Source organism: Uloborus diversus, chromosome 3, assembly GCF_026930045.1.
Source record: "Uloborus diversus isolate 005 chromosome 3, Udiv.v.3.1, whole genome shotgun sequence".
NCBI classification, from domain to species: domain Eukaryota; kingdom Metazoa; phylum Arthropoda; class Arachnida; order Araneae; family Uloboridae; genus Uloborus; species Uloborus diversus.
The window spans coordinates 208,695,245-208,716,402 of record NC_072733.1 but is presented as its reverse complement, the minus strand read 5'-3'; the positions used below and the strand labels follow the sequence as shown (position 1 = coordinate 208,716,402).

Below are 21,158 nucleotides of genomic sequence, written 5' to 3'. Positions count from 1 at the left end.
ATGGAGGTCAGATTCGTTAAAGCACAATCTAAATATTCTTCCTCAAGTAATATCAATGATGATATTCGAATATTTACGAGAGGATGAGAGGTTTTTAATGTTCCAGAAACGCGCGGAGTTAAATGCGAGGAGATAAGCCTTTTACGTTTCGTCTTCGAAGTCGAATGCACGTTCTTCGGTTTCTCCCATGACATGGGAACCGGTTCGCTAACGTTTCTCTCCTATCGGAAGAGCGCATGACGTCACTTCCTATGCCATTTGACGTCACAAGGGCTTGAACTTTAAAAATTAATTTAAGAAAAACTACTTATCGTATCGCAAAAATTTTTTCACCTATGATGTTCATACATGTTACTCTATCATATAAAAATAAAATTGAAAAATCGAAAACTTCCCTATTGTTCTGCAGCCTTCGGCATTTAGCAACCGGCTTGAAGGGCAATATTTTACCAAAGTCGGTAAGGTTCCAGGTAGAGATAGAATTTTATATCACAGATCAACCATGCATGTCTGCTTGCCTCAACTCTTAAGATTGATACGTCATGATTATTCTTTATTTATTTATATGGATATTCCTTGATTGAAAAGTTAAAAACTAAGCAATTTGTGCAGTATTTGGTAACAGAACATCAAATCCTTATAAGAAGTTAAAAAGAATTAATTTATTCAAATATACATAAATATTTTATACACTGCTGATTTACAAGTAAGTAGTTATAAGTTACACGTTTTCTGAAACGGCTGCTATAAAATCCATGGGGGATGTCTCTTCTCATGTAGAGGAACAAATGTGAAGTTGACTGGCATATTGATAATAGCACGATTCAGATTATGTGTTTTCAGCCCTTTTTTAATCATGTATCTAGAAAAATAATAACCATATTTTTATACTGAAAGTAAATATTCTAACATTTGCTTGCATTGATTGAAATCAATTTCAACTAATTATATTAGATGATATACCAGGGGGAAAAAAACTATGGAAAAATTCTAAGTAGACATTCTGATGGGAGTTAACTAGAAATTATGTTTTCTCAGAACTACCACTATGGTTGTACTTACAGGCATATGGAAGAAAATTGGATTTTGCACCATTAGTAAAAGCATGAAAGGCTTATATATACAATAAAAAGTAGAGGTTAAAAGTTGCATAAAACACTGAATGGGGCTACGAATGTCATTGAAAACCATTGATGAGCATAGAAAATTTAAATTGGGCTCTAATAAATATCTTTTCAAGTTAAAGGTAAATTCATATCAGAAAGGGAAAACAAATCAAGACCTTCTTTCAACAGAAAAATAGAAAAAATGAGCCAGAATTTGAAATAAGACTGAAAATTAACGGGTTTTTATTTATGTATTTCTTTTTTTTTTTTTTTTTTTTTTTTTTCACCTTTCTTTTTCCTGAAAAGTGACCGATTGAAAGTACTAGGTTCGAAATTGCTTCTCATACAATTCTCAATACCTAAAGGATTCATGTCGACAAAAATTGCTAAAAACATGTTTACCTCTTCAGAAATGAAGTAGATAGATTTTTTCTACATGGATCACATGTATAAACATATTAAAGAGGAGTTTTCAGTACAGTAGAGTATCGAAAATTTGAGTCTTGAAAGTTCAAAGCTCCATATAAATCAAGGTGCTTTATTTACACATTAAGTTAGATTTTTTTCATAGTTAAAAAAAAATATTTTCATTAGAATCTGACAATAAAAATGTTTCGCTACTGAAAAACTTCTTTAACTACATACAATAAAATATGTAGTATACAACTAAGTATGTATTGAGCAGCTACTGTCAACAACACTCACCAAGTAGCATGAAATATTCATTGACAACAAGGCATAGATTGAGACATTAGAGATAATGACTTAAAACATAAGATGACTTAAACTTAACATTGATTTGTCACAAAGCAATCAATTAGTAAACATCTCTTTATCTGATTACAATCAAAAAAAGAGGTGCACAACTTTTGATGCCACATTAGTTGCACATACGGAATTTAAAAGTTGTAAAATTAACTTTTTGTGTTGCAAGATACATAGGCATGCTTGCACATAGATATGGAACTCCCGACAAAACTCACTGAAATGGATTTGGAGAAAGTTGAAAGGGATTTTTTTGTTGTGCTTATAAACTTGCAGACATAAATACATACAGACATTGTGAAATAAAAACCAGTCAAAATTGGCTTAAGGGTTATTAAAAGGGAAATTGAAGTTGAAATTTGAGTGATGAATTGTGAAGACAATACTACCTGTTCTTTTGTTTGAACAAAGTAAAATTTTTAATTGCTAAGATTTTTCTAGATAATCAGAATTTTCAATAATTCTCCAATCACCTCAGATTGTCGAGACCCTGTTGTAACAGTTTTCTTCTCCAGTGAAGTATGTATGAGACATACTCAAATTAAAGCTTACAAACCATCTGCTTTTATGTCTGTTTATAGTTGTCATTGCACTAATACAAGGGTGCACATAAGCTTTAAGAATATCTAGTCTAGAGACATGAGCGGTAATGAAAACTAAACTTTTCTGCGGGCATACTTACTTCTCCTACGCTTAAAGTTTACAGCATTTATAAAAAAGGATCATTCTATATCAAATCAATAAGGAAATCAACAAGAAGACCATCTTAGATTTTGATGAAACTTCCAGAAATCTTATTCTTTGACATCTTAAATTTGTATTTTTTTTTTCTGATTTTAATCTTTTATGATTGTTGAGTAATTTATTTTTAAAATTCGTTAAAACGCGACTTTTTTTTAAAGTTGGCAGGGCTTAAATGTTATAGCTTGAGCTGCATAGAACTCATTTTAGAGACAATTATGGGCTTTTTAAACTTAATATATTATTCGAAAAAGTTTGTTATCAAACTTTTTTTTCCAATTTAAAATTTTCTAGCAAAATAAATTTCAAAATTTTAAATTTAAAAGATTCAAAAGTTTTAAGAGAGTGTCCTTTGAATTTTTTGAAAAAAAAATTATTTTTAACGCATTTTAATAAATACTTCCAAATATGTTCAGAGTAAAATCATGAAAAGATCAGCAGCTACTAAAAATTTGTTAGTAAAATTTGCAGTAAAACATTTTATATTATTTTCTGTAACTGCTGATCTCTTGATGTTCCCACTATGAAAATTCTTGGATAAATTTATTGAAATACTTTCCAACTAATAAGAAGTGCTTTTTAAAGAATTTCAAAATTTTATTGCTCATCAGTTATGAATGATAGACTTATTAAAAAATTATATACAAATTTTAGGTATCAAAGAGTAAAATTTCTGAACGTTTCATGAAAATCTGAAATGGTCAGGTTGAGGATTATTTTTTTTATTTGGTTGATTTGACATGGAATGTCCCAAAAGCAAATGAACCAAACTGGGGGAAAAAATACTTCCCAACATTTTCACACACTGTGATCAAAAAATAAAGTTTTGTAGGAGACTTAGAACACTTTTCAACATTTTTTTAATGCAAACAATGATTTGCAATTGCATCATAAAAAAGTTTTAAGAAAACTAGCTTTAAAAAAATACTTGCCCATCCTTTCCTAACAAAAATACAGCTGGTATGCTACAGTTTCTCTTTGTATTATCATCAATCATATCAATAAATTGGTCATCATTAGATGTATCACTATCACAAATCACAACTGCTAATACTCCAGAATGCTCAGCTTGAACACATTTGCTTAGGAAGGAGCAACCTCTAAAAATATTTCAGCTATTATTGATTATCATCACAAGAAATTTTGCATGAAAAAATAAGCATTTGAAATACTTACACATAAAACTGAATTGCAAAAATAAAACATTTTATTTGCTACACAATAAATGAATTAGCAATAAAGAAGGCACAGATATAAAGAGAAATAAGCAAAATGCATTTTGACAGATAAAAAGATAAAGGTTATTATGTGTGATCATTTGCATAGTAAATGATATCAGAAAGCACATTAATGTGTTATAATCAGCTAATTTAGCTGTTATTTTTTATCAAATCCCACAGCAGTCATCCCAATCACTCATACCCACTAATGAGCGATTCAAACCTACACTATGAGAGAAAAGTTTTGTCAACAGCTAAACATCTCTCATCATTCTGGACAGTTGATTGATAGAATATATTGTTCTATATAAATACACACATTCTACACTCCAGAGTTCCAAAAAATAAACACTACATGTGGTTCAACTGATTGCATGGGCTGTATTAATACACACTAAGATTGAGGCACATTTGCAGTCATCTCTAGACTTAAATTTGTTTCATAGCGGCAAAAAAAAACATATAGTTGAATGTAAGCTTGTGCCTATGGCTACAAACAAGTTTCATAAACTGTGGAAAAGCTAAACCTATGTTTTACATATACTCACTATTTACAATAGCCTTAGAAAAGACATTCTACCTAATATTTTGTAAATTAACAACTTCTAAGTGTCTACTGTCAAAAACATTAACTAAGCAATATCAATTTGACTGTCTAGTAAAAACATCTTGCAATAAAGCATCACAAGTTAAAGTCAAGTTGATGTAGTATTTGTTGTAGTTGCTTCTAATCCTACTTGGATTAGCTCTTAGCTAGACCAGGCCCATGAGTCCTCAAGTAGAGGACATTTAAAGAAATTCTAATTATCCTAGCTGAGACAAGTTATAATATGATTGAATGAGCCTGCTTGGTGTTGCATTAATACACTTTGCAACTCTGTTCATACCTAAGACATTTCAGGTGGTGAGTGACAAGTCTGAAAACGGTAGTTTGCTGAATCCTGACTTTACTAATGGCAAGAGCCTTCGGAATCCTCCAAGTCTGGAGATTTAAAATTTTTCTTCTTGAGTGATGCTCAAGAACAGTTAAGCAGCTATAATGAAAGTATTTTCAGCATATATGTAACTAATTTCAAAGAATGGTAATCCCAGGCAATGCTGGGTATGTTTGCTAGTTAATCATAATTATTATTACTGACTTTTTCTTTCGCAGTTTAAAAATCTTCTTAATTAGTAAATTGATCATTGTGAACTTACTTTTAGCATTAGAATATTTCTTAGAGTTTATTACGCAGGAATACACATTAAAAATTTAATGTTTTGGAACAATGTTTTTGGTCAATATATCGATACCATCAATGTTTCAATTTTGAACATTTATGTTTTTTGATCAATTTTGCACCACTAGTAAAAAGCCAATCATATTTAATTAGTCTGGAGTTTTCTGAAAAAATTATCTGGAAAACCTTGAAATGTCAAGGAATTTTATTTCTGAACCAAATTATGGACCCTAATTAAATACTTTATCATTCAGCTGGAGTGACACACCAAGCAGATTACAATGTTTGTTAGACTACTGTAATCTATTGCACAATCTATGCAGAAGCTGTACATTTAATCAAAGTAAAAATGAATGTTTAGCTTACTTATAATGATATTCTAGCCATCATATTTTGAATTGTTATTTAGGTGATTTTTTTGAGTCTTTAAACTATATCCAAATTATCCGGATCTATGAGGGCCGGATGAATGAGATTCCAATGTATTTATTGTATGCATATTGCTATACAAAGTTCTCACAAATCAATTTTACAAGGAGAAAAAAAAAGATAATCATAATGTGAAGAATATCATTAGATTTTTAAATAAGAAAACAATGTACCATGTCGATGAAAATGACTCTTTGTGATACCTAAGATTGCTATTGGGCTGGTTCATGCCACAAATTTTGAAATAGAAAGGTGAGCATAGCACTTGATCTGATCATAAGATAATAAAAGTTTCATGCAGAATTAAATGCAGAACTTACCCTCTATCTATTAAAGCTACATTATTTCTAAGTTCTAATCGATTGATAGGTGCACTGCATCCATGAGGTGGTTCAGCTAAAACTAAGCCAACATTGTTTAGACTTTCATTCTAAAAAAGAAATAAATAAACATATTACTCATCATAAATTCAGAAGAAACAGGAATTTAAAAATAACACACAGAAAATATTTTGGTCAAAAATATAATACTGTATAAAACTAAAGTTTAAAACTTTTATAAATATGTGAAACTACACAAAATTTTACATACTCTAACATCCATGTGTCAGAAGCATAAATAAGGCTGTAGCATAAGAGTCAAAAGCATAAATAATAATAAACAATAATGACACTTTTTAAATAAATTAAACTTAAAAGTCAAATTTTTTTTCTTGCAAGAAGTCATGGGGGAAGGAATAGAGTCTGTTGCTGGTCAACTCATTCAGTAATGAAGTTCAGAATAATTTTTGAATTACATCACTTGCAAGAAAATACGTGCCAATCAGTGGTATGTCATCCTAGGGATAACAACCCAAAATATTCAAGCTAGGAAGATTATGTGATATAAGCTACAACACTATGCTACAAGATTACATTTATATAAAATAAGTTAATCAAAAGAAATGTGATGCTTGTGACTCTGAATTAAAAAGAAGCTTTCTGTTTTTAGTTGACTGAGCATGCGCAACGCAAAGGAGGGTAATGTGTTTATGAATATTGTCCGTTTTTTAGGAGAAGGCACTTGACTCCTCCTTCGTCACCTGGTGTCCGATAATTCTATTTCACTGTTTTCGGCAGAAGGTATATTAGAAGCATAGCATTTTGTTGTAAAAGCAGCAGTTTTTAAACTGTAAGAATAACTAATATGACAACAGACAAGTGAAGCAAGTGACGTAAAGGACACTAAGATCTTTTTGCACATTTAAGTGAACGCCCAAGTTAACCCCTTAATGATTGAATAATTTTCAAGAAAATGGTCATAAAAATGTCTATTTCTTTTAGTTAAAAAATTATATATAAATAAGTGTATGTACAACATGTGCATTCAATTTTTCATTTTCAATATTTTTTAGATTGAAATTTTTAAAAAATTTAAAATTTTATGAAAAGTCAACAAGCAAGCCCAAGCAAGCAGCTGAAATTTAAGAAATACGTCTTTTAAACATTAAAAAAGAATTTTATTAATCTTTTGCATAATATAAGTAAAGATAAGTAAATTTTTCTTGTGTGGTAAATTTCAAAGCTTGAGATACAGAGGCAAACGTCACAATCTGGTAAGTAATACCAAAATTCCTTCCTGCATCTCTGCAATTACATTTAAAACCATAATTACATTTAAAATTGACTGGTGCTACCATCTAGTGTATGAAAAGAGAAATAAAATGTATTCCGGGCCAAGAAATGAATTGATTTTAATCTTTTTGTCGCGTTAATATTGCACACCCAAGCACGGCAATGTCATGGGCGCGAAAAATGAAGATCAAAACTCCAGCCCGACATATTCACGGGATTGAGATGGAAGGGGTCAAGGATGTCTGGTTTTGTCTCCTTTAGAAGGGCGTAGATTGCTTATCGATCACCCTCGTGTAAAATGGAACCCTGCATTCAAGGAGCCGTGGCGATGTGCCTTCTCGTAAAAAACGGACAATACGCTTGTTCTTATGCGGCGTTGTGGAGGCTAAACGCCTTGGCCAACTTTGATGATTCTTACGTCAATCCATTTGTCTTAACCTCACAAGTGTCACCAAACACATGACAGTAGTAATCAAAATTCACCATAGAAATAGCCAATCCCCATTTGTCAGTTCGGGGTAGTGTCGCACGCGTTTTTACTACCTCCATTTTTTGTTTGCTAAGTCTACTAAAATTTTGATCAGTTTCCCGACTTTTGCGATAGTCAGCTATTCTTTTCATAGTGCTACACTACACTTTTTTCTTTATCGTAGGTAAAAGACCATTATAATTATGTTGATTTTGTTCTCTAACATGTTGCATTTGTTTTTGTCTTGATTCAGGAGACTGAGTTTTGCAATGTGTACTTTCTTGAAGGGCCTTGTTAGTTTCATCAGAAAGACTTGACAGACAACATTTCTGAGCTCCCGTCATCATGAGTTATACAGGCTGTTTATACAGAATTTGATGACAAAGCAATTAAAAACAATGTTCTCAGAGTAGGAGTCGGAACCGAACCATTCAACAACAGAATTCCATGCTCCTTGTGGTCAGAGTTTAATAGAATGAAAAATGTTGCCTTTGATATCGTGCTGTGGTGTAACTGTACACAAGCTCCAAGGGTCTACTTTGGACCGAGCTGTAGTCGACTTAAGTTTGCGCATTTTTGCTAAAGGTCAAGCTTATGTAGCTTTCAGCCCAGTCAAGTCCCCCTGGAGCAGAGGCGGCAATTGGGACTGAAAAGTGGGGTGGGGGGGAGAACAACAACTAAAAACAAAAGGATCATTAGCGGCAGCAAAAAAAATGAAAGAAAAAAGAGGAAAAAAAGTACAAAACTTTGCTAAGGCTAGTTTTTAGAGCATATGATTTGTAATTGATAAAAATTTAACCGTTTAACTCAAGTTTTTCTTAAGATTTTGATGAATTATGTACACAATAACTTTCCCCAAAGAAACACTTTGACATGAATTAGACTTACATTATTTACCCTATAGTATTTTGAAATGTCACAAACACTTGGTAATAATTTCATTAAGCAAGTATGGGTTGTTTTAGTTAAACAATTGATTTACTAACATCTAAACAATGAATACATAAACTAAAAGTTACTGTGCTTGTACTAAGTAATGTTTCATAAACAGATATTCAATGTAAAACAAAGAATTATAATCCGAGTTTTAACACTTCTGCTTTTTCTATAATTTCTACTTTCGGTTTTTTAATTGGAAAATAAAATCCCCCCCCCCCTAAATTGCCAGCACTGCCTTAGAGAGAATAATAATCAGTAGTTTAGATCACCACAAGTTAATAATCCTCACAATATAAACTTTCTCAATGAAATGACATGAAAGCGAAATTTACCATCTTATAATCATAATAACAAGTCAATGAAAATCAACTAAAGAGAGTATAAAATAAAAATATCATTACAAAATAGAACAAAAAACCCGACGGCATAAAAACCAAAACAACTAAAAAGAAATAAGCTCAGTAATTTAGAATATTATTAAGTACTACTGAATTACAATACCATTGCAATAGTTTTATATATTCGACACACACATAAAACAAATCACAAATTCAAAAGCAGAATAGAAGGATCAACAGTCGGGACCCATTCCTTTTTGACCAATCCAGGAACCCTGTAAAATTTGAATGGGCCCTGATTGTTGATCCTTCTGCTCTGCTTTTGAATTTATGATTTGTCTTCAATGTGTGTATCAATTACAAAACTATTTCTGTGGTGTAGTAATTCAGTAGTAGTTTCATTTTTCATAGCGAAGTTTTAATGACTTTCAAATGTGTGTTTTTTTCTTTTTCATTTTTTTCAATATCCCTTAAGACCAATTAATATACTTTTAAATACATAAATTCCATGCACTCTTCTACTAGGAATGTGGGAGTAAAATATCTTTAACATTTCAAGTTAATTAAATATTATATATATAAACACTAAAGGCTATATTATTTCACCCAGATGTGGAAAAATGAATGGTTTTAATAAGGAACATTTTCAAATGCTTATTAAAGAAACTCATACCTCATTTCAATTTTTTAAATGAATTTATACATTAACTATAAAATATTATGTAAATAATAAAATTATAGTTTTATAATATGTAGGTTTTATTGAAGAATTCAGAAACTACTTCTTTGTGAATTTCAAAGCAGTTGCAGATTTTTTCTTAAAAATTTAAACACTACATGCCGTTTCAATTAATATTATGGTTGGTCATGCGATTTACTTCATTTTGCACTTTTTAAAGGCTGAAAAAATAAATATATTGTTTCGCAAATAGCTTCATGGATTGAAGTGACTTTTCTATGTAAAAATGCTAATTACTGATTCCATCAAAGAATTAATAGACAAATGTTTGAAGACATTAATATCTCTTTCATTAATGTATTTCAAGTAGTTTCAGACAAACATCATCTTTAAAAGGTCATGTGTACTACGGTGACGGTCCATGTGGATTCAGTAACTTAATAAGAAAATCACTTATCTGAAAAGATATTGATGCATAAAATCAATGCGCAGAAAAACATTACCTAGCCACAAATAGTTGCTATATATATGTAACAAACAAATGAAATTATAGATGTTGGATTTAGGCCCAATCTCTGAGCTCTTTCTCTTCAAACATATACTCCTTTCACTGATGACTGAGATAAATGTGAGACAAGGAATTTAGGTGTTCAATGGTTAATTGAGATGAAACGATGCTAATTTCATATCTCCAACAAGACAGCTATGGGTACTTCAATAAATTTGCTATTGAACCTAACTTTCAAGATTGATAAGTTTTACTGATGACACAAAAAAAAAAAAATATTTGTGATTGTAGGAGGCAAAAGAAGAAAATATCTTGCAGTTGTAAGTGGATTATTGTATGTCGTATGCATACTTGTTCTGACAGATAATAGTTTGATAGTTTATCAATTGCATAATAAGCACTTTTGCCATTGATAAGAGAAAGAAAAGTCACTGCTTTCCATTGAAAATTAGATTGATTGGGACAAATGTTGTTTAACTGACAATTTTTATTCTGGAAAGAAAAGCTATAACTGAAATAGACCAGTTTCGCTACCAAAGGAATCCTTTTGTTTCAATGAACGTCGCAGCAGGGCGGGTGAAATAAACGGGTGTATTTCGTCAAATATACTAATTCATGGATAAAACAAATTTCCTCAAACTTATAGCGCAATCTCAAATGCTATAAAGAATTGGACGAGACGGTCCTCTGCCTTAATCTTAAAACTCGGGAATGTTCTTTCAGTCATGCTGACATGATAGGTTTTCTAGAAACTAGTTATTTTTTCCTATATCACATATGGACAGGAAAACTTAACACAATAATTAAGGAAACATTTCAGCAAGTACTTACTTCATAAACATTTGAGAAAATGAAACACGAAAGAAGTGGTTAAATCTAGCTTAACTTACAATAAATAGCCGTAACTAATGAAAATTTACCTTAGTTTAAGTTACTCTAGAAACAAAAATATGCTGATTCCAATGATTAAAATTTAGTATTATCTAAAAGACACTTTAATACGTTATGTAAAAAAATTTGAGTTAATTAAGAGCATTCCCTCATGTTCAAACAAACATCTAAAATAGAGGAAAAAATGAAAATTTCAGAAATTTTTGATTTCTTAAAGTACAATTTAATCACCAAGGAACGCGAAAACAATGACTAAATTAGAGCAGATAGTTAGTTATAGATAGTTTTTCAATCTGAGTAATTTTTACTGTTATTTTTTCATTAAAAGAGCTAGAAGAGTGATTTGAAAATTGAAGTAAATTGGCAAATTTTCAATCTTTGTTAATATCTCAGATTCAAGAAAAGTTCTGAATAAATTTTACTTTCCTCTTTTCTAACAGAGATTTGTTTATAGAATGTGGAAATATTTATTTTTTAAGTGTATGTTTATAACTTACAGAGTTATTGAGTGACAAACTGGCTGCCATGAACTCTGAAAATTTAGGCTTTGCATAAGCATCAACTTCTAATTTCAATAACAAAGCAAAAAACAGTTTTTAAACTTCCATACATTGCATTCCCTCATATATACGAGGCGTGTCCATAAAATAAGTTCCACGAATTTTTTTCACCTCAAAAAACTGGTTTAATTGCAAAGAAAAGTACATTTTTGGAAAGTTCAGTCTTTCTTTTATTTTTCTACATAATCGCCGTTGCATTCTATGCACTTCTGCATTCGAGGCACTCACTTCTTCAAACCAGAGTCATAGAACTCTGCCGCCTGTCCGTGTAGAAAACTAACAACCGCATTTTGTACCTCTTCATCTGTCTGGAATTGGATTCCGCCAAGGCTTTTCTCCAACTCGGGGAAGAGATGGAAGTCACTTGGGGCTAAGTCTGGGCTGTAGGGTGGGTGAGACACCATTTCCCATTCAAATCTTTCCATGAGGGCTGTGCCTAAATGTTCAGCCAAAATCTTGTCAATTGTGGTTTTGCTGACCTCCGGAATCTTTTCGCATAGCTCCCGAACTGTAATCCATCGATCTTCAAGCATTGCCGCTTCGACTCTGGCAATTGTTTTGTCGGAAACCAATGGCCGCCCTGCACGGGCTTCGTCGTGGACGTCTGTTCGGCCATTTTTAAAGTCCCTGACCCATCTGCGCATCATCCCGGAGCTCATACACTCTTCTCCATACACTTGACAAAGTTCTTCGTGAATTTCCTTCGCCAATTTCATTTTAGCGGCCAGGAAACGAATAACAGACCGCAGCTGGCGGGAGACGCAAGAGGAAGCTCCATCGCCGACGGCTGCTAAGCCAAAACTAAACGTCGCAGCGATGCTGGCTTGGTGAGGGATTGGAGTGGAGGAACCAAACAACCTGCCTTTATTGCCTGGCCGCGCATAGAAACGATCCTAGCACAAGCGGCAGCCCGTGGAACTTATTTTACGGACAAGCCTTGTATGCATGGTTTATCTAAATAAAAATTTTCATTGAAATCTGTGACACGTCAGCCACAGCTGATTAGCTCATTTCGCATGGAATGACCCATAAAGCATGAAAGAATGAAATAATGTATGCAACAGATAAAAAGTACTAATAATTTGCAAATAATGTGAAACATTACAGCAAATTGATTTAAAAAGCAACAAAGATGGGTTTCACAACATTTCATTCATAATTCAAAGCTTGGTTAAAATGGAAATAACTAAATCAAGAAAATAAAAATGGATCATAAATTCAATACTTTGGTTGTTAGTTAAAGAGATGTGAAACATTATTTAAAGAAATGCCCAAGCCCTAACATAATTAAAAACATTCAACTCAAATCAGGCAAAAACAAACAATAGGGTAATGCAGAGCTGCCAACTGCTACAAGAAAAATCGTAGTTTCTATGAACTACAGCTTTGAACTAAGATGCTATGCAACACGTTAAAAAATTACAATTTTCTCTTTTTTTTTTATATAATCCTAAAAAAATTTCCATCAATAGATATCGTCCACATTAGTAAACATTTAGTTAATAATGCTTTAGTACTAGCTAATGTTCCAAATTTTTGCTCAAAGATAAACAAAAAGAATTTATCATACTAAATGATAAAACATTTAAAAATTAAATATTTTTTCAAAATTTACTGGAAGTTGTCCTAATGTAAATTTATCATGAAAACCACTAAAGTAACCATTCCATCAAATATACCCCCCCCCCCTCACATAAACTAAAATCATTCAGTAATCCAGTATATCCTCGTAGTTTTTGCTGATCTTCATTTGCCACTCCCTCAAAAAAAAAAAAAGCACACATACACTCTCACACACATACACACCAAAAATTTTCAGCTCTGCTTGTCAGAACGTTTTTAGGATTTTAGTTCCCCACTCCATGTGCAGGTTTTCTTTTCTAAAAAAACAAAAGTAAAGCAAACAATATCACAAATAAAAAAAATTAGCCAGTTCCAGGGATTCGTTCCTTCCTATTGGTCTAGGCCCATTTTGATGCTAGGATGCCTTTTCTTTACGTTCATATGTGTTACAGAAGGAACTTATTTGGAATGAATAAGTTCGGAACGTACACTAAAAATAAACAAACTCCAACTTGACGCCATGTGGAAAACTTGTTGATTAAAAATTGTTGCAAAACTTAGAAATAACCTAATACTAAAAATAACTTTCAAAAAATCTTGATAATTATCCCCTGCTCCCCAGCCCCCACCTTAAATATCTATCAGTTCGGTATTGAAAACAGGGGGGGGGTACTTTCTAGATTTTACTAACGAACTTATTTATTACGTTTGTTACATTTGGTATGAAATGCATCGTTTTAGCCCCCCTTCCCTCGATCAAAACTCTGCTACGAATTGAGATTTTTGAAAGTTGGCAGCTCTGGGGTAACGGCACCAGTAACAAACAAGGGTCCAGTAACAGACAGCTTACATTTTGGATTTAAATAAGAATTTTAGGCAGGCAAAACAGATATTGCTGCGACCCTTGAATACCGTGCAACAATCTAGTGTTGTCAGAGTGAATTTTATGAGCCAGTTGGTATTTATAAGGCATTAGTGGAAGGTTATGAACAGCCTCCACAAGGTCTGCCCGTGTTTCCTGTTTATTTGAATTTTATAAGGTTTTAAGTATAATTATATAGAACTTTGGCACATTTTGAAGAGAAAAGGGGAATTTGATCCTTTACTCATCCTATCTGTTACTGGGTATGATCAGAATAAATTGTCTGTGTCTGTTACTGGGAGTCGAACCCTTTTTTGAAATTGAGCAAATAAAAATAGAATTAACTAATTCAAAAGATCCAGAAGCAGCAAAACATTAAATGAGACGTACTTGCATCAGAGAAAATAGTTTTAAAAGTCTAAATACATTAAAAGGTTCAGAAAATTGAGTTAACCTGAGAGCGATGCCTTAAGCATGTCTGTAATTCTGGTGCCATTACCCAATCATAAAGAATAAATATAATCTTAAAATTCAAATTTCAAGGAGTTTCTTTCTCTCTCTCTCTCTCTTTTTTTTACTTTTCTGTCTTTACAAAAATGTGTTAAAGTACTAATTTTATTATTTTTGCACAATAGAATAACTTATGTGATGATTTTGTACTTGCTACATACAAACACACACACACACTACACCACGTAACAAAGAACAGACAATACAAAAAGATTGTTCATGTAGTTAGAAAAAGATTTCACTCACAAAAGGAATTCCAAAATCTTGAGCAGGTCTCACTTTAAATGTGTAATGCAATGTTTCCGGTTCAACAATTTCAAAATATAAATCTTCTTTACTGGGCTCGCTATCTTCAAAAGCTTTAAAAATAAATCAAGATATTATAGATTCTGTCACTTTTCTACTACAGTGAAACCTGTGTAAGTTGACCACTTGTGGTGCAGTACTTTAGTGCTCAACTTATATAGGTTGACACATATGATATGAAAGTGTTACCTACTAGAAGTAACCATAAACAATGGCCCAGCTAAGTTCCAATTATTATACTCATAAATAAAAAAAAATTAAAAAATGCCTTGTTCATAGAAATAAAAAAAGAAAAAAAAACTTTTAATATTTAAAAATTGAGGCCAATTTAATATCGAAGTAGTAATTTTGTTAGTTGTGCAAACAATCAGCTACTTTAATGATTAGTGGAAAGATAACATTAAGATCTCTTAATCAAAGTACGGCATGATTAGTAGTTTCATAAGTATGTTAAAAAATAGTATTTAGTAAATTTGAGGATATAGTGGCAATTTATAATTTTGGTAGAATGCCTATTATTGATGTATTTCCTCTCCATCATTTAAAAAAATAAATAATTTTGTCTAAAGTGCATTTCAACAAACCTATACAATCATCTAGCAATTTTTCCAGAAACCCCAATCTTTTAAAAAAGCAACCTTTATTTGGCACAAGTAGCACCATTTTTTTTTAAAACTTAGTCTGCCCGAGTGATTAATTTAAAGCAGGATTTATTCCTAAAAATATGGTTTCAATTCATTTGCAACAATAATAGAGAGTGTAGCTTGCCAGATTTCTGAAATGTTCAACCGGGACACAGGATCCCCCCCCCCCTGATAGCATTCAAAGGGGTACACCACTGGCTGATTTTAGGAGCTTTTTTATAGCACAGTGCTATGAATGAATGGTTACTAATAATGAACAGGAGTAATAAAAAATGACATAAGCAGATCAAGTTTAAGCATTTCACTTCTTAGCTGCTGGGCCACAGAGAGCCAAGGCGGGGCCCTTGTCAGTTTTGTCATCGGGCCCTACCCCCTCTCCAAAAACTAGAAAAGAAAAAAAGAAAGAAAAAGAAAAAAAAGGGAGAGTGGAGAGAAGAAAAACTTAACTAAAAAACAATTAACTCTATTTTAGCTTTTTTGTATTTTTCCACTTTTCTTGATTTCTTTCTCTTTTTTCTTTCTTACCCCAGTGTCGCCTGACCCCTAGTTTCCGAATAGGTTGACTCTCGTCGGGTCTGCTGAGATGTAAGTATTTACTATTTATTTTAGTTAGGAAAAACACTTTGAATGAGGAATAAACAATTGAACAATATTTACACATACTACTTTTCATTTTATAGAACTTTTTAGAGTCTTTTCTGGTTTTAATCTTGCATAAAAATCCTCACAAGCTAATTTGGTATTAATTTTACAAGTCAATGTTACAAATGATAAAGTAATTATCCTAAATAATCTTCACAGTTAGGGGAACTCGGGGTAAAATGGGTAGCCGGGTAAAATGGGTATAGTTGACTTTTTCTTGTTTTCATTCTACAAGACAAAATTTTTAAAAAAGAAAAAATTGTGATGAAAATGTTTACACATCTGGCAATATTTGGACGTGAGAAAAAAATCTTGCAACTCATTTATACCAGGCTTAAAAGACATTTTATTTTTCAGAACACAAAACATGTATTTATAATGAGTAATAAACTTCTTTCTGGCAAAATTTACAGAAAGAGCTCTGGAAATTTTTTATTTGGATTTGATAGAAGAATTTATCTAACAGAAAACTCAAAAAATAAGTAAATTTCAATAATAACAAAAAATTTATAGCACTTTTAGTTGCACGGGGTAAAATGGGTATAGCCAATATTTTCGAGTTTGAGACATTAAATGCATGAAGATTAACAAACTTAAATTATCTTTGCAAGACAGCTGTTAGATATTGTTCATGTTTTAAACTAAAAGTATGTTTTGTAAAAGTTTTATAAATAAGTACCCTGTATTTATTTGCTCTATTTATTATTTTAACTACTATAACTTATGCCAATTAGTACTTAAAGGTATTATATTTTTTGGTTATTATCGATAGTTTATGATTACTGTAGGTTGGTAATTTACTGTAGCTTTACTATTATATATGGTTACATTATAAGACATATTAAGTATTGATAGCTAATATGTTGTCTTTTAATTTCTTTTTAAATCCAACCATGCCCAGAACATAATCTGCGTACAACCTCACACACAATCACAACAGAATCCTTATGCCTCATTGCAAAGTTGTACTGAAAAAAATAAATTCTCCTGCTGTACCTTTAGCATAAATGTGTACCTCTTTGTCCACAGCCATTTTTTTAGCACTGAAAAGGCTAGGAAAAATTTACAAAAGAAATGCAAGAGAGGGAAAACACAGGTGGGAGAAGTTTTTACTAGAGCAGGTGGATGCAAGATTGTACACAAAACAGGCAAGAAACACAAAAAAGCAAAAAAGAATTTAAAAAAAAATTAAATGTACAATAAATAAAAAAGAATATCAACAATAATTGATAAAACAATTAATGAAGTAGACGTGAAAAAAGAGGTTCTCCCAGTTGTTAAACCCAGCCATTGGCAAATGGATCATTGAATTTGTGGAAGAAGTTGATTCACTACAAGTAATTCATAGGTTTAATCACTGAAATCTTAGCTAAAGGTGAATAATATACTCAGAAGTTTGCTACGAAATCATCTGCCAGATTATCCTCTATGCTCCGCAAGAAAGATGACAATTATATGCAGGCATCACAAGGTGTGAAAATACTACCTCAACCAAATCACAAGTCTTTGCTAATACACCTTTTGTACATAAATTTAGTTCAATAAGCATTTTTTGTGGTTGTTTTGGATTAAAGTTTTATCCACCAATGCAGTTAAACTCAATTTTCTTTTATTTTCTCCATTAGTATCACTGTAGTTCAACTTTAAACAATATATACCCATTTTACCCCGATGTATACCCATTTTAACCTGATGGAGCAAAATGGATATACAGCGGGGTAAAATGGGTATACCCCTATACACTAAATTTAAAGCAAAAAGTAAACACAAACTATGTTCAAATTAGACCTAAGATACACAACGTATAGAATAGTGAACAAAAACATGATTATATTTCTTGGTATTTCTGCTATGGGTCATTGAAATTAAAAAAGCTGTTTTTTATACCCATTTTACCCCGGGTGACTCTAATTATTTTCAGAACTTTTTGGTCATTTGTGAGCAAATTTATATCCTTTTCTCAGGACGTGAAGTAAACCGACCGGGACTTTGTTTGAAAACCGACTGTCCCGTTCAAACTGGGACGTCTGGGAAGTATAGGTATAGATAATGGTTTTACGTTACATCTCATTTTTCCATAGCAAAGGACTGAAACTAACTATACCCTCTCTGAAACATAATTTCTGGCTTCATATTTCTATTAATACATAGAATAATCATTAAAATAACACTTTCAGTTTCAAGTTGTGGCGAAATTGCAATTTTCATCAGCATAATTCCCTCATTAATTCCCCCAAGAATACATTTCCCACAAAATTAATCTCTAAAGAAATGTTTTTATCTTCTATAAATGATCATATCGAAGATGCTACTAAATTATCTAATTTCTTATAACTAATTCTTTGCCTGATTCTATGTCATAAAATACAACATCTGAATATGTGAGCTTAACAGCATACAAAAAAAAAAAAAAAAAAAAAAACAAAGATTAATGCAAACTTGAATAATGTATTTAAAAGTCAAACATTTTGAGAAAGATAGTTTTCAAAGTTCCTTTACTTAGATATATATTCCAAGACAGAACGCCGCAGTTCATGCCGTGCAAGATAATATAACTGAGAATTAACAAAATGAAACTATTGCAATGATCATTAATTTTCCCGTATTTAAATTTGGCACTCCTGCACCATGTATTACAATCTTTCAACATTACGCAACTTTTAAGGTAAAACAATTTGAAACCGTAAAAATAATTACTTTATAATATGAAAATAATTAAAACTGCACGAAAGTCTTAAAACAAATAACATTCTAATAATTAGACCCGGCTATTTCCCGTCTCCGCAAATAAGATAAACAAAAATACCAGACAACTGAAGTAAAGAGCGCGAATGTTCACGGCTATTCCGGAGTTTGGCGAATTTCCTTTCTTGCCAATTTTGATTGTTGGACATATTGCGCAGCGCATCCGAAGCAGTAACCACGCCTCTTAAAATCGTTGCATTAACGTCTTGATTTCTAAGTGTACATTAGATGGCACCACTGTATTTATCTCATTTCTTAGCCTGTATCTGTTTAATTGTCTAGATTTTTGGATCAAGTGTATCTCACTTGTATTATTCTGAATATTAAATTTCACTTCAATCCAATGCTTCTTTCTTGGAGCGCTGCTTTCAATGTTCCTCAATGTATATGGTAATTCCGGAAGAAATGGACCAATGTTTTTCTTCGTTCTCTAAAAGCTGTTCATTTACACATACATTCGACCCCCGCTACAGCTGCAACACAAAGAGTTCTATTATAGAACTCTTTGCTACAACACGATTCGACTTACGCGAACCTGAAAACGGCTCAAAAATTTCACTTTCTCGGGGCCTTACAATGATTGTCTCTAGAACGGAGTCGTTAACGAGAAACCGGTCAGAAATCGAGTTTGTCGTCGTGCGTGACGTCACTTTCCGTGACGCACCATTTCTCCCTACCATGAAGCTATCCTAAACGTCTTGCTGCCGACTTTAGCTGCCGAGAAGGACCATTCTCGTTTTCACCCGGGTGGCAGATGGTGAGATGGCTTTCTCGGGAGGTGAGAAGTGCTTCCTAGTCAAGATGGCGGTGGTCAGAGAAGCGGTGGCTGTTAGCACTTGCGTAGTGATGGAAATTTTGCAATTGTGGGATTTCTAATGCTCGTAATCTTGCAAGAGGAGGAGTTTAGGAAATAATGCAGCCAAGTTACTTTTAATAATAGTAATCCTATTATAGGAACATGGTTTTCATTAAACACTGACGCATTGTTTAAATCGGTTAATAATTTAAATGAAATATCTTCGGTTTCAAAATATTATGAATATGTTTTTCGTTATAAAGTGGTACGAACATATTTTTCTTAGGCTCATTCCCCGAATATGGATGTTTTTAAATGAACATCAATTATAATGAGGGTAAATAGATAAACTTTTTAACAATTTCGATCGCGAGAAATGACTCTTATCTTGGTTTATATTGGTGTTTCTGCCTTTAAATTACATGTTTTGATAGTTTTAACATGCATGTTTCTGGATTCAATTTTGCGACGTTAAGCAACGTTGCTCTATAGATAGACGTTTTCTAATAACTGAGAATATTTTTACAGTCCCCCCCCCCCCCCTTTATTTTTGTACATATAATTTTGTCTTAATAAATAGTAGGGTATGATATTTGGTCATTTTAATAGAACCACTAGATCCTTAGAAATTTTTCACCAATCAAATATCTTTTAATTTTACATTTCATAAAATATCAAGCTTTATTTTTCGAATCAAATTGCATTTAGTTTTTTTTTTTTTTTTTTTTTTTGCAGTATGTTTAGACATTGTTTTGTTGTAACCTCAGTACAAAATCAACGCGAAACACTTTCCATGTAATTAATTAAAAGAAATAAAGTTTAAAACCCACAGCACTTTTCATGTTAAGTTATAAGATATACACTATTCTAGCAAAATTGATTTTCTGGACCACTGTTTTTTCATTAGAAGTAATGAGAAAGGGCATTGTAGTCAATACAAAACGATCGTTTTTGAATTCCACAGCTTTATTATTTATCCATTATTCTTCAAATTTGCTTTAAATAAAAAAAAGTTTTTTTTTTTTTTTATGTATTTCACTCTGTCTATTTGAAAATCCCTGATTGAGTAGATGGGAGTAAAGGCTACAACAGTAGCCTGAATAGCTCCCACCACTCAGAAAAGAACTTAATTTAGAGCCAGTTTATAACATAAGATAGAATTAAAAGAAAATAAATGCATAATCATACAAAGAACACATAGACACAACACAAGCAATGCAATAAAGTACGTCTAATTTTATAACGGAACCCAGGTATACTATTACAAATATGCTACTTTATCCTAAATTGACTGTAGTAGAATTGAGTGTAAAATTTTTTAGCCTTTTCTTAAACAAATTTAGATTATTAATGGCTTTTAAAAAATTGAGTAAGTTGTCCACAATCTTGGTCCGTAAAAGTTAATGCCATTGAACAATAGATTTGTTTTTGTGTTAATAGGTATAATATTTTCAGTTTCTACTGGGGTAATTATGAACCAAAACAATTCTGTCAAATGGTTCTTAAAAGCCCTTTGTTTTGCTTTTCAAAGATAATCAAGAGCGAGTCCATCGATTATTTTTTCAAAAATATAACAATTGCTTATTATTATTTTTTTTTATTATTAAACAGA

The 21,158-nt window shown here is 31.9% G+C and overlaps 1 protein-coding gene across 1 annotated transcript; it reads right to left on the bottom strand.

The window, feature by feature from the left end:
• Positions 1 to 643: 643 nt before the first annotated feature.
• Positions 644 to 18,784, bottom strand: LOC129219179 (PRADC1-like protein). The gene is made up of 5 exons (XM_054853498.1): positions 18,505 to 18,784; positions 14,660 to 14,772; positions 5,802 to 5,911; positions 3,545 to 3,712; positions 644 to 862 (listed from the first exon to the last, which is right to left on the bottom strand). The coding sequence occupies exons 1-5, from the start codon at positions 18,653 to 18,655 to the stop codon at positions 745 to 747; spliced, it is 660 nt and encodes a 219-aa protein (XP_054709473.1). The 5' UTR covers positions 18,656 to 18,784; the 3' UTR covers positions 644 to 744.
• Between the last annotated feature and the right edge of the window lie 2,374 nt (positions 18,785 to 21,158).

Bases quoted from the DNA above. Each gene is read 5' to 3' on its own strand.
- LOC129219179 (XM_054853498.1), bottom strand. From the start codon at position 18,655: ATGTTGAAAGATTGTAATACATGGTGCAGGAGTGCCAAATTTAAATAC. The intron at 14,773-18,504 runs GTAAAGGAACTT...TTATTTTTAAAG, and splicing joins GTCTTGGAATATATATCTAA to CTTTTGAAGATAGCGAGCCC. The intron at 863-3,544 runs GCAAGTATTTTT...TTATTTTTCTAG, and splicing joins TTTTTGTTAGGAAAGGATGG to ATACATGATTAAAAAAGGGC.